Raw genomic sequence first — 14,326 nt, forward strand, 5'->3', positions numbered from 1 at the left:
TTACACTAGGTTTTCAGTGGCATAAATGGCCACTCCTAAATGTAGGTGTATTTCCCGGTCCAGCGGAGAGATTAAATGAATTCTTTGCTTCGGTTTTCACCGAGGAAGATTTGGGAGATATACCAGTACCAGAAAAGATATTCAAAGCTGACGAGTCAGAGAAACAGAATGAAATCTCCATAAACCTGAAGATGTAATGGCGCAATTTGACAAACTGAAGTGTAGCAAATTTCCTGGACCAGATGGAATTCATCCTGAGTACTTATAGAATTGAAAAATGAACTCGCGGAACTATTGTTAGTAATATGTAATTTACCTTGAAAATCAAGCGCATTCATGACTTTCCAATATGTTCCAGAATTTATAAATAATCACCAACTAAGGGCCCTGTTTACTAAGTCATGCTGTAGGTGTGCTAACATTTTAGCACATGCTAACGCTAAAGACACCCAGTGGGTGTCTCTACCATTAGCACGCACTAACATTTAGCGTGTGCTAAAATGTTAGTGAGCCTATAGCGCGGCTTAGTAGGTCAGACAGGGCAAGTCCAGCCATTGTTTGTACATCAAGATATTCACATTTAGGGCCCTGTTTACTGTTTCCGGTCACTGATTTTAACCTTATGATAGCCCTCATATATAAATTTGTTCAGATTGCCTCTACTAGTGCATTTTGATGTCATCAAAGATGCCTGTCTATCAAAATCATCATAATTACTACAAAGTCTGCATAATCTTAGAAAATGGCATAAAGGAAGATTCTTTTTAAGATTCTTATCATGAAAAATAGTGTAGTGAAAGTATGTGTTCCTGTCTGTGGGGATTTTTTTTAATGGATGTATTAAAAAAAAATTACTATCTTTTTTGATCAAAATGTCAAGAAAATTAATCTCTTCATGATGGAAATGCATGTTAAATTTGAGATTGACATCCTGTGTTAAGCCATGAGTAAAATTGAAAAAGCTGATCTGAAGTACCTCTCCACAGCACAAAAATGTCAATGATGTGACGTTTATATAAACTATTTCCTCTTTAAAGGGATGATCTTGTAAAAAGGTGTTTTCAAAAGAGGCAACATATAAATTTTCAATATTTGGTGCCATAGTCACATTTTCCCATTACAATCATCAGTAGACGCAAAGGCTCTTATTTACCTTTGAAAGTACAATAAAATCTAAGTGGATGCCAACCCATTTTAAAAATATTTAAGTAGTGCCAGCCAAATGACCACTGATGGTGTTACTTTCTATCTTGCAAGAGAGCTCAATTTAGTCATCAGGGATTACGATAGCTGATGGGAAAATTAATTATTGTCTATCAAAAGGCCCATCACAATCCCCAAAGGAATTTCGGCCTTGCCTTCTCATTCACATGAAGGCATAGTTATATATATATATATATATATATATATATATATATGATGATTTATTTATGTGTACTTACGTGATTATAAATTATACTTGAGGGATGCTGTGTAACTGTACAAATGATTTATTAATTTAATAAAATGAAATAGTGTTGACTGAGAGAGTGCATTTAGGCATAGTAAGAAAAGTGCCATACTATAAAGTTAGCTCTGTTGTGCTGTTTCTGCGCCGATTTTTCAGGCGGAAAGGCGCTTTAATTAAAGCAAGGCACCGAAATGGCCCAAAAATGGAAGATTCACGTGAACTACACTTATGCACCCTGTTATAGAATGAGGGGGACCCGACATGACTCGTGTTTCGGTCTTGATGGTCTGCATCAGGATTCTAGGAATGATATATTTTGATTATTTACTCAACATGTATTTTGAACAATAAGTATCTTAGTGTGAAAAAGCATGTGAATTCATCATGCCATAACTGGTGGCACTTTCTTGAGCAGCAATAACTTCACCTAAATGTTTTCTGAAACTGTTAATCAGTCTCCACATCACCCTTGAGAAATTTTAGCTCACTCTTCCATGCAGAATTGTTTCAACTCTGTAATATTGAGGACTTCCTTGAAAAATAGCTCATTTTAGGTTTTCCTGCAAACATTTCAGTGGGCTTTAAATTAGGCCTTTGATTTGGCCAATTCAAAATATCTTTTTCAGTTATCCTGTACATTAATCGTCATTGTCTTGCCATATGACCTAGAATTTTCTGATATAAAGTAGAATCTATGCTTCCATCAATCAGTTGCGTAGCCAGACCTTCAATTTTTTTGGGGGGGAGGGGGAATTTGCCCTACTCCCCCATTCTGAACCCATCCTGGTGGGGATCCTCAAGCCTTTCCAGTGGAACAGATCCTCCACCGACAGCCTGGAAGTAGACAGCTCTTTCCATGGGCCACCACTGTGTTGGTCTCCCTACTCACAAGTTGAGTTTTCACACATCTGGAAAACCAAAGCATGCATGGGGGGGGGGGGGCATCATGACAGTGGTCCATGGAAAGCGCTGCCATCTGCCAGGCCACCAATGGAGCACCTGTTCCGCTGGTGGAGCTTGGGGATCACCACCAGACATAGCAGCAGACTGTGTCTCAATTTGGGGGGGGGGGGGAGTTGGGGTGCCTATTGGTAATGGCAAACGTCCACACTGTGATGCAGCAAGGCAGCCCCACTCCATGCTTGACTGTCAGGCTAAGGTATTTACTTTCAATAGCAACAAATATATTACTAAGTGATTACTGGGCTGCTTTTGGATTCCTGCAAACTTCCTTTTGAGTGAAATTGTTCAAGCGTGCAGCACGAGGTGATAAAGATAGCTGGGTTTTTGACATTTAAGAACTCCGTTTATGTCAAATGTTTTGATTTAGCAAGCGAAAAAGATAATATATATGTTAGGGGTAAGTTGTGTCCGGTAAGCCACAAACCTGAGAGTGATGAAGTGGTGTCAATGCCAGCAAAGAAAATCTTGTTCAATCAACTGTTGATTTTAACCATCAAAAAAAAGAAGGCTCTGCCTGGTGCTGCCACACTGAGGACTGATCAATATTTATTTATTTAGATTTTGCTCACACCTTTTTCAGTAGTAGCTCAAGGTGAGTTACATTCAGGTACCCTGGATATTTCTCTGTCCCAGGAGGGCTCACAATCTAAGTTTGTACCTGAGGCAATGGAGGGTTGAGTGATTTGCCCAAGATCACAAGGAGCAGCAGTGGGATTTGAACCAGCCACCTCTGGATTGCAAGACTGGTGCTCTAACAACTAGGCCACTCCTCCTCCATATAGATAATGATTGATTGATTTCTGAACTGCTCATATGCTAGCTATTGTCATGTTTTTTTCCCCGTATCTCTCTAATTGAATTGGATCCCTATATTTGAGGACTTGAGCATTTTCTGTTTAGATGTTTTCTTTGATAATAGATAGATTTCCAATTGCTAGAATTAATTTTATATAATTTCAAAACAACTGTTTATTATTAAGAATTAAGTTACTGTGAAAATAATATGTGACTTTTAGTTACTTTTTAACATATTACTTTCATTAAACAAGTAACTAGTAACTGTAATATAGTACTTTTCCCTTAGTAACTTTAATATATTATTTGTACAATGTAATTGCCCAACACTGGTTCTGGATATAAATTGTTTTTAAATACAGACCCCCCCCCCCCCCCCCCCCCCCCCCTTAAGGTCTCAGCATTATAAGTGAATCATGAAATGCATTTCAATGGGAATGGGAAGGAGGGTGATTGATGAATTAGGATAAACAGAGACCTGAAAATTTCTTCCACTTGGGTCTGTGTTGCCCTGGAGAAATTAGGGAAAATGTGAACCGTTCAACCTGGAAAGACAGCACTGTAATAAGGAATAAATAGTTTAAAGGGCCCCTTTACCATACAGCAGTAAAAAGTGGCCTTAGTGTGCCCTTACGCGGGTCTTTCCCATGCACTAAGGCCATTTTTACCGCCGAGGTAAAATGGCCATGGGGCTAATTTTCCCCATTACCATGTGACTATTAGTGTGTGATCTCCTATCACTACTTATTTTGTACATGGTAGAGATTCATGTGCTACACCTTCACTAATCAGTTAGCATGCAGCAATGCCCACGTACTAACAGAATGCAGTACATGCCCACTTTCCACTCCCAGACCCGCCCTCAGCTCTAAAATACAAATTTCACTTTTAGCTCATAGTTAGTACACGTACATCCCCAAATTACCACATGACCCCTGAGTACACCCCAGGGTAAGACATTTTTTGCTGCGGTAAACACAAGTTCGTGCTTACCGCAGCTTGGTAAAAGGGCCCCTAAGACTTTTTCATATATGAGAGCAAAGCAAAGGCACTATGACAGTTGCCTTCAGAACCCGATCAGCCTGGGACTGCACACAAATTCAAACAATGTCCAGACTCTCTGTATCCAGTTCCCCAACTAATGAGACCATCATCCTCAAAATGCCAAGAAATATGTAACAGAGACTACTATCAATTTCATGGAAATATCCTGTCAACATGTCCAGAGATACAGCATGAAGATTAGCCTGGCTAGGGAAATTAATAAATTAATGTTGCTCATAGTTTTCATTAAAAAATTCAATTGCATCATGCAGCGTCAATATATATTTAAGAAATGAATAATTGTTGGTTCTAGGTTTCAAACATTTGGTTTATCCCCATTAAAGGCTTTGAACTCAGTTTCTTTAGTAACCTGCAGAAGCTGTGAAATTTGACACAACAATGACAGTGACAAATTGGCTAATATCTTCAAAACAACCTCTGACATAGAAGACATGTTTCACTGCACATGGAGACACCTTGTAGGCCTGGCCTACTGCAGTGGCTGGTTGACAGGTCTCTGTTTTGTAGCAGCCACCCCAGGCTCCAACTCCAGTTAAAACAGAGAAGCCCAAGAATGTGAAGGCCAGTCTTATAATAAAGGAGCCTGCATTTACATGCCCCTTGCATGTGTAAATTCTGCAGTGCTTATGCAGATGTGTGTGCATTTACTCGCAAAGTGCTATTCTGGAAATACACACGCAACTTACCTAGCATGTATTTGCAAGGGGAGGTACTCATGTGTGGGGCTTCCACTGATTGTGGGTGTCTAAATGTCAGGTGTGCCAATACTATGATTTTATCAGGGCCGTGCCAACGCGGTAAGCGAGGTAAGCATGGCAGGGGGGTGCCCCACCGCGCCATGTTTGCCTCGCCCTTCCATGTCCCAACTGCCCACCCTCTTCTCCCCCCAACAAAATCTCTTTTAAATTTACCTCCGTCCGGCTGGCAGGGCAGCGAACGGCGCAGCGTCAGTGAAGGAGGTGGCGCTCTCGACGTCTCTACTAGTCTTCCCTTCGCTCAATGTCCCGCCTTCTTCTGACATCATCCTTGATGTCAGAAGAAGGCGGGACATTGAGCAAAGGGAAGACTAGTAGAGAAGTCGGGAGCGCCGTCTCCTTCACTGACGCTGCGCCGTTCGCTGCCCTGCCAGCCGGACGGAGGTAAATTTAAAAGAGATTTTGTTGGGGGGAGAAGAGGGCGGGCAGTTGGGACATGGGAGCGGGAGGGCAGGGGAGAGAGGACAGCGATCATCTTCATGGGGGGGGGGGGCGGTACAGACCCTTGGCACGGCCCTGGATTTTATAATGGAACCTGGACATCCAGTTTCTATTATAGAATAGGCTTTTACTGCTTCTGGGTATCTAAATGGAGATGTCCAGTCACAGAATTGGTTTCATAGTTCTCAATGTTAAACTGATAAAACTAGTTCAACAAGCAACTTCAGCTGCGGCTCTTGCTACATTTTACCGTCAGTGCTGCTACGATAGCTTCACACTGTTCTTCTGTGATGCCGGTTTAGGAGACGCTAAGCTCAGTTGACCTATGAGAAAACACCAAACTCCCTATTACATTATATTACCTGCCACTTGCATCCCACATTAACCACAAAAGTTCAATGTGGTTTACAACTTATAAATAAGAACTAACTATAGATGAAAAAACTTTATAAAAAAAAAACAAAAAAAATCCAACAACATCTCAATATCACATTATGAATCCAAAAGTTTTCCAAATTAAATTTGAATGCTTTTCAAAACAAGCCATAAGATCCCAAGGACCTAATTTCTAATGGTAGAACATTCCACCATTGGGATGCTAAATAAGAAAAGCTAGCTAAGTGTGATAATTAATAAATAATACTCCTACAACTAGGAAAAGGGAGAGTAAAAAAAAAAATCCTACACCGGGAATTAATATTGCTTTCTGACAAATAGATAAGTCCTTGCATGTAACTCACTGCAATTCCATATATAACTTGAAAAATTAAACTTTCACAGCTTAAAATGTGAGCGAGCCTCCACAGGTAACCAATGCAACCTCACCAGTAACAGAAATGCCCTTTCAAACTTTGGTACTCTGCAAATCAAGCGGGCAGCGGTATTCTGCACCATCTGAAGTTTAGTTAAGAACGTTTTTTTTTTACAGCTAATATATACCATGTTGCAGTAATCCAAATTAGTAAGTACAAAGATTATCGCTTGACAGACTTCTGAGGAAAAGCAATTTCGTACACGCTGCAACTTCCAAAGCATTCTAAATGCTTTGGATACCACCACAGATATATGTGTTTCAAGTGTCAGACAACACCCAGAACTTTCAAACTATTCTCCAAGTTATAAGTCACATCATCCAGTGTAAAGTTAGTTTCTGTGACAGGTTGAAATGGACTGCTATCAAAAATTTTGTCTTACCCTTTTTTCAATTTGGGTTTTAACAACAGAGCCCATGATTCCAGTGCATCTAAACTACATGCTATATTGGTTAAAATCTCCTTAATAGAATGTTGAAATGGAATATAAATGGTAACATCAGCAGCATATATGAAAGGATGTAATCCAAAAGAAGCCAGCTTTCTTCCAGAGGAGCCATAATGATATTAAACAAAACTGGGGAGATAGGTGAGCCCAGTGGTACACCACATTCTGATCTCCACTCAGGAGACAAAGACCCAGACATCTTCACTGTATAGGATCTACAGCCCAAAAAACCATGGAACCATTTATAGACCTTTCCTGTGATACCAATATACTCAAGAAAATGCAGTAATATGTTATAATCCACTATATCAAAAGCACTTGACATATCAAGCTCACTAGTCCCCCTCAATTCCAAAATTAAAGTAGCTAGAATAGTCTCCGTACTATATTTTAGTCTAAAACCAGAAAGTAATTCATGAGCATATTGCAATCATCCCAAAACTTCATTAATTGTTGAATAACCAAAACCTCCATTATCATATTTAAAAGGGAGATGGAGGCAACTGGTTGATAATTAGACACCTCATTGCGCTTCAAGTTTAAATTCTTTGGTATTGGTGTTAATAAGATCGCCCCTTTCTCACCTGGATATAAGCCTTGGGCCAACATAAAATTCAAATACTGTGTTAAAAGGCCAATAAATTCTAGCAGAGCAGCTCTTAGCAAGTAACTAGGCCAAATGCCCAACAGATAAGGTGAAGATGAATATTTCAGCAAGTATAGTTTAGCCAGATGACAAGAGCAGGTGAAAAGTACTAAATATTTATGTGGGACAACTTGCTTCAATTTAATTTTGGCACTTGTATTTTATATTGTTTTTCATTCAGAACAAAATATTGATCAGACATATACAGACATGACTTTTTTTTTGTTACATTTGTACCCTGTGCTTTCCCACTCATGGCAGGCTCAATGCGGCTTACATTGGGCAATGGAGGGTTAAGTGACTTGCCCAGGGTCACAAGGAGCTGCCTGTGCCTGAAGTGGGAATCGAACTCAGTTCCTCAGGTCCCCAGGACCAAAGTCCACCACCCTAACCACTAGGCCACTCCTCTACTCATTGGTGAACCACTGCATTTTTATATACTTGTTCAAACATAGGGAACCCTCATCATTTTGTGCAAGGCTCCAACTGTGTAAGTTTAAAGAACAGCTTTCAAAAGAATAAGCAAGCGTTAAAAAAAAAAACACTTCTACATGCTAACACAAGAAATGTAGCATGCCTGCATTGCACTAATTATTTATTTAAAAATATTTCTTGAACATCTATAATCCTATGAAACACATAAGAGAAAGGACCTGTTGGTCATGTACAATTGCATCCCGTGAACCCCAACTCTATCCTCACTCCCAATGAAGCTTCAATCTTTGCACTAAATAAGGCCTAAGTTCTTATTAAGGAAATCTCCTCACACCGTGGGTGTTGCCTTGATGGGTGTATGGCTCATCAATGCAATGTCCATTAACATCAAGATAGCTCATCCCCCAATATCCAGACCCCTACTACCCACTACATCTGGAAACCTTCCTGCACCATCCACCTTTATCCTACCTTCAACAATATCCAGACTCCCAATATATATACCTCCTTATCATAACAGCAAACACTAGATCCCTCTGGAATGCAACCCTTCTGTTCTGGAAGGTCAAGATCTTCATCCTTCTGGCAGTGAAAAGTGGAACCCCAGGAACAGGAAGAATGCATTGCTATGGCTCAGAGAAGGACCTCTGGTATAGGTCATTAAGTAACTGACTGGATTTGAAACCGGTTGAGTGAGAACAAAAAAAAAAGAATATTAGAGTATACTCTGAGAAAAGGAACATTATCTGTAGTGGGCTGCAAGGATCTCAGTCCAACCAGTTCTTTTCAATATTAGTCTGAGGGTTGTGGGAAGGCTATTGGAAGAAGCCTGCCTTTTTGCAGAAACTATAACAATTGTAAACAGGAGAGACAGCCTAGAAGATATGGAAAACCTGAGGATCGATCTAGCAAAGCTTGAGGAAAGGTCTAGATTTTGGCAGCTAAGATTTGGGGTGCGAAAAAACCAGAGCTGGAGTGGTGATCATATCTGATGATCTTAAAGTGGCCAAAAAGGTGACAGGAAAAGCCAGAAAGATGTTTAGACACAAAGGGAGAGGAATGTCCATTAGGAAAAATGAACAGCAAGTTCACATAATGAGTTTTCTAATTCAAAAATAATTCAACTAATGGGAGTCTTTAAAGATAATAAATCATATAAAGCCTACCAATTTTTAGGTAATGATAAAGCAGTAGGATTTGGAGATTATGATTTTTTTTCAGGATAAGAGCTTCCAGTTAAGGGATCTTGAAATAAAGAATTTCTACTGTAGTATTGCCGACGTAGCTGTAAAATATCAATTTTATTCTTTCTTCATTTTCTTGCCTCCTTTATTGTCCTTTTATAATTTGCTCCTGTATAATTTGTTCCCAGTTGATCAAGTTAGTATAATAACCAAAAAACATAAGACACTCCTTTATGAATTATGCAATTAATTTCTTCTACTTTTACCTTTTTAAGGGGGGAAAAAAACATGTACCTTGGTTGGTCAAGCGTCCTGATTTTAAAAAGATCTTCCTAAATTCACTCTTCAGATCTTAATGCTGTAGCGATTCTTTACAGAGAATAGAGTGAGGTGTTCAGGGGATTTTCATAAGGATCAGCAAAGCAGAACCCTGAGGGGTCCTTTTACTAAGCTGTAGCAAAAAGTGGTCTTGGTGTGCCCTTATGCGGGTCTTTCCCGTGCACTAAGGCCATTTTACCACAGCCATAAAATGGCAGATTTTCTATTTTTTTGTGTCTCCACTTAGGCACCCCAAAGCCATGCAATAGAAGTCCATTCTCTAACAGAACCTGGACACCCAAGTTCTATTATAGAATACTAGTATAATCTGGTATCGGGGTGCCTAACAAATTAGACACCAGGAGTTACATCAGCCATAGAGCCGTCGGTCATGCGGGTATCTAAATGTGGCATGGATACATGTAACTTACAGTATTCTGCCCATGTGTCCACTCCCCTTTTTCCCAGTACAGGGAGGTTTGAGTGGATTGACTGAACAATTGAGTAGCTGTATGAGGGTTGTTAAAAGATGGATGTGCTCAGACAGGTTAGTTTTAAATTTTTGTAAAACTGAATTGACGTTTGTTGGGAAGGATAAAGATTTACCTCAATGTGGGTCTGTGAATTTGGGCAATTCTGTGTTTCCCATGCAGGAGAAAATGCATATATTGGGTGTAAGTTTGGATCCTTTATCTAATATAATAATTTGCTCCTTCAACGTTCCAATGTGTCTCACTGGGTTTGTAACCATCTCCTGACGTCACTCTCCTGCAGTAGAAGCCTGCGTGCCTGATGTCAGGAGATGTTGCTGTCTTCGGACTCTGCATCGCTGTCGCTCTCCTCCGCAACCCCACGTCCCTCTCGCTTCCCGCTCAGGTATCGGTGCCGGTCGTTCCATCTTCACTTACCAAGTCAGGGTTACGGCGGCCGCCAGCAACTGTAAAAGGCGTGTAGCCTAGACCCTTTTCTCTCTCTCAGCTGTGGTCCTGCCCTCATTTCCTGTTTCCACAAGGGCGGGACCACAGCTGAGAGAGAGAAAAGGGACGAGCCTGCACGCCTTTTACCGCTGCTGGCGGCCGCCGTAACCCCAACAAGGTAAGTCAAGATGACTCTCAAACTTCGTAGGGATGGGGCCTGGAACTGGAAGGGAGGGGGAGGGACGGTGGATGGAGGGAGGTGATGACCCTGGAACTCGAAGGGAGGGAGGGAGGGGGTGGCACACACTCTCAATCTCACACACACACACTCTCTTTCTCACAGACACACTCGCACCCAGTCTCACTCTCTCTCTGTCACACACACACACTCGCACATTCACTCCGTCGATCTCTCACACAGTCACTCTCTCAAACATACACACTCCGAGGAAAACCTTGCTAGCGCCCGTTTCATTTCTTTCAGAAACAGGCCTTTTTTTACTAGTTGTCTATAAAAGACCAAGTATTGCATGTTGTTAAGACAGCTTTTTACCACCTACCTCTATTGGCAAAGTTAAGACCTATGTTGCTACAATGTGAATTTTGGTCTGTAGTACAAAGTTCAGTGATTTCTCATATTGATTTCTGCAATTCCTTGCACTTGGGTTTGCCAACATCTAAGATAAATGCATTGCAGGAGATACAGAATGCTTCTGCCCAAATGTTGACAGGTGTGTCTTGATCTGAACATGTATCCCCGATTCTTTGTTTGCTGCACTGGTTGCCAGTCCACTCTCGAGTGCAGTACAAAGTGATACGTTTAAACCATCAAGCATTGTACTCTGATTGTGTTCCTTGGTACCTTAGAGGCCCTTTTACTAAGGTGAACCTAAAAGTGGCCTGAGCTGGTGTAGGTGCATATTTTGGACTGCAGAGGTCAATTTTTCAGCGCGCCTGGAAAAAAGCATTTTTTTTGTGTGTGGCCGAAATTGGATGTGCGGCAAAATTAAAACCGGCGCGTGTCCATTTTCGGCCTGAGACCTTACTGCCACCCACTGACTTAGTGGTAAGGTCTCATGTGCTAACTGGGCGTAAGCAGCTAGCATGCATAAGCTGCCAATTACCACCAGGTAAGCGCCACGCGGTAGAAAACAGAAAATATTACCGCCCAGGGCGCACAGTAGCCGGGTGGTAGTTTCAATTTGGCGCATGTTGGACGTGCGTAGGCACTCACACGCCTTAGTGAAAGGGACCCTCAAAGAGGTGATTCAAGAGTATCAGCCAGTAAGATCTTTACGATCAGAGAATTTGAAGTTATTGACAAATGTTAAGATGCAATCTGTACCATTTGCCAACACTCGGAATTCGGCTTTTTAAATAGTGGGTCCACAAATTTGGAACAAACCACCAGGTTATTTGAGATTGTGCAGCAGTAGGGTTCAATTTGGTAAATTATTGAAGACCTATTTGTTCGAACATGCTTGGAGCTGATGCCTCTGTTTTTAATTTGAGTAATATATTGTTTTTTTTTTCTGATAATGTGTTTGTTAGTAGCTGTTATTGTGTATGTTGACTTGTTGATCTGCCTAGTTGTAGACGGAATAAAAATTGTTAAATAAATAAATAAATAATACATGCTAAGCTAGATGGGTGTTTGTCAAATGACACTCAGGTGCCCTGCTACCATTTAGGTGGTAAGTGCACATATATCTGCATAACTGCTAGTATTCTAGACATATACCCGTGCAAGGAGCACATAAATGCAGGTGCCTAGATTACAGAATTGTCCTTTACATGATTAACCTGAACCCTGCAACACTATGAAACCAAAGCACGTAATGGACATAATGCAAGTCTTCCTCTATACGATTCCCAAATATATTTGTTCCATATGAACCTTATTCTACCACAACATCACTGTGTAACTGTTTATACCGGAATTGGCGAACGCCTTTACGGTACTATGTAAGCCACCTTGAGCCTGCAAATAGGTGGGAAAATGTGGGATACAAACGTAACAAAATAAATAAATAAATAAAATAAACCTTCAAAAAATTTGCTGAAGAGGAATTTTGATAGGACTGTAACTGTACATAGGGGTCTTTTTACTAACCTGCCTACAAAATGGGTGACAGTAAAATGGCTGCACACTAATGGCAACATTAGTGCATGGCCATTAAATTAGAACACGGAAAATAGGCCATTTTCTGGCCACGGCACAAAGTGGCCTTAGTACGCCCTTAGATGGGTTTTTTCTGTGTGCTAAGGGCTAAGGCCACTTTGTGCCGTGGCCAGAAAATGGCCTATTTTCCGTGTTCTGATTTAATGGCCATGCAGTAATGTTGCCATTAGCGAGCAGCCATTTTACTGTCACCCATTTTGTAGGCAGTAAGTGCTCATGTGCTAATCCTGTGCTAATCGGTCAGCGTGCGGTAACGTAGCTGCGTTGATTAGCTCAGACACGCCCACTCTCTGTCCCAAGATATGCCCCTGCAGTAAAAAAAAAAAATAACCACCACATGTCCAAAGTACTACAGGACACCTCAGCGCGCCTCACAGGGCGCCATTTTAAGCTGCAGTAAGCACGTTTTAGTGCTGACCGCAGCTTGGTAAAAAGACTCCATAGGTTGGTACGACGTTCAGAGAACTAATGAGAAAATAAAAATGCATATTCCTAATAAAATCTTGTTTTCTCATCTACATCTTACGTGGGTAGTAAAACATACCCCCATGGCCTATTGCTGAGGCTTGTTCCCAATGATGTCAAACCATTGGGAGGCATGAATAGGAAAACATGACATTACCATCTTTCCAAGAGGCCCATCTGTTCTCCCAATTCTCTCTTTGGTTCTTGGTTTTCACAAATGTTTTGATGCTTTCAGATGACAGCTCAGTCATTACCAGCTGCAGCGCTTTCATCTTTCTTACTGCTACTGCATGGTTCTCTGTGTTTCAAGTTTCTCAAAATAGAGAGAACAAGTATTTATAGATATATATATATTTTTTTTGCTTACCAGGAGAATTGTTATTGTTTTCTTTCAAATGATGCCAGGTAACATGCTTCTCTTAATGAAGAGACTGGTTCCATACAGCTGTGGTTACAATGTGTTTAATCATAATGCCAGACATGTCATATGTCAGTTACCCTCTGGTCCTACCTGTTTAGTTCTCATCTTTGAATCTGGTGACAGGTTGTTATAGGTATAATGGGCTTGTGTGACTGCACAGAACAGAACAGCAACAATTCCTGGAATTTAAAGAAACAATTAACGTCATATTTTGCATGCCATCTTTCAATCAAAAGCTGTAGCACTTAAAGAAGGATGAGCTTTGCATTGTGTGTTCTGCTCTAACAACAACAAAAAAACATGTTTCATCTTCCCACATCTATTCCTAAATGTATAATAAAGAGAACGTTAAAAACATCAAAAGGCACTTAGAAAATGTGTGGAATTTTATGGCAATGTGGGTAAGGGGCAGGGAGTGCTCACTGCAGTTAACTGCCAAACTGTCAGATAAGATACAACCAAATTAACTATACCCTGAAAGGTGTATTTAACTGCACCCACTTTATCTCGCGTGACATTAATTTGATTTGATTATATTTCATATTCCACCTTCAGTAAATCAAACAAAACACACCACAAATCAAAGCAGATTACACTACAAAATTCATAATAAAATACCAATAAAATAAATCATAAATTGCAGTAAAGAACATAGCTTTCAATTTTTTCCAAAAGCAATGATAGTTTGATTCTTCCTGAATCTTCCATGAGATGGAATTCCAAAAGGAAGGAACAATGTATCCAAAAGCAAGGCATCTGGCCAATGCTAGACTGATCTCAGACAAAGATTGAAATTGCAACAGATCCATTAGGGAAGAACTCGACACCTGTATAAAGTTAGTATGAAACTGTGAACCCCCCCCCCCCCCCATGAAAATGCCTATGCATAGTGGGTGAAAGGAAGGATTTCAGGGAGGTCACTAGATTGTGAGAGAGCTGAAATTAATAGCTAAGGGAGAAAAATCAGAGTAAAGCCCAGCCCTAGGGCCTGGACTAGAGAAACAACATTAGTGTTTGCTTAGAGAAAAT

At 40.6% G+C, this 14,326-nt stretch overlaps 1 protein-coding gene across 2 annotated transcripts in view; it reads right to left on the reverse strand.

The window, feature by feature from the left end:
• The window catches only part of SLC9A9 (solute carrier family 9 member A9), a 514,180-nt gene that overhangs the window by 284,141 nt on the left and 215,713 nt on the right, over nt 1–14,326 (reverse strand). For both annotated transcript variants that reach the window (XM_030216056.1, XM_030216057.1), the window contains exon 9: nt 13,388–13,476. In XM_030216056.1, the coding sequence (XP_030071916.1) occupies nt 13,388–13,476 (89 nt within the window). The remainder of the gene's footprint in view (nt 1–13,387; nt 13,477–14,326) is intronic.

This window comes from Microcaecilia unicolor, chromosome 10 (genome assembly GCF_901765095.1).
Source record: "Microcaecilia unicolor chromosome 10, aMicUni1.1, whole genome shotgun sequence".
In the NCBI taxonomy this organism is placed as follows: domain Eukaryota; kingdom Metazoa; phylum Chordata; class Amphibia; order Gymnophiona; family Siphonopidae; genus Microcaecilia; species Microcaecilia unicolor.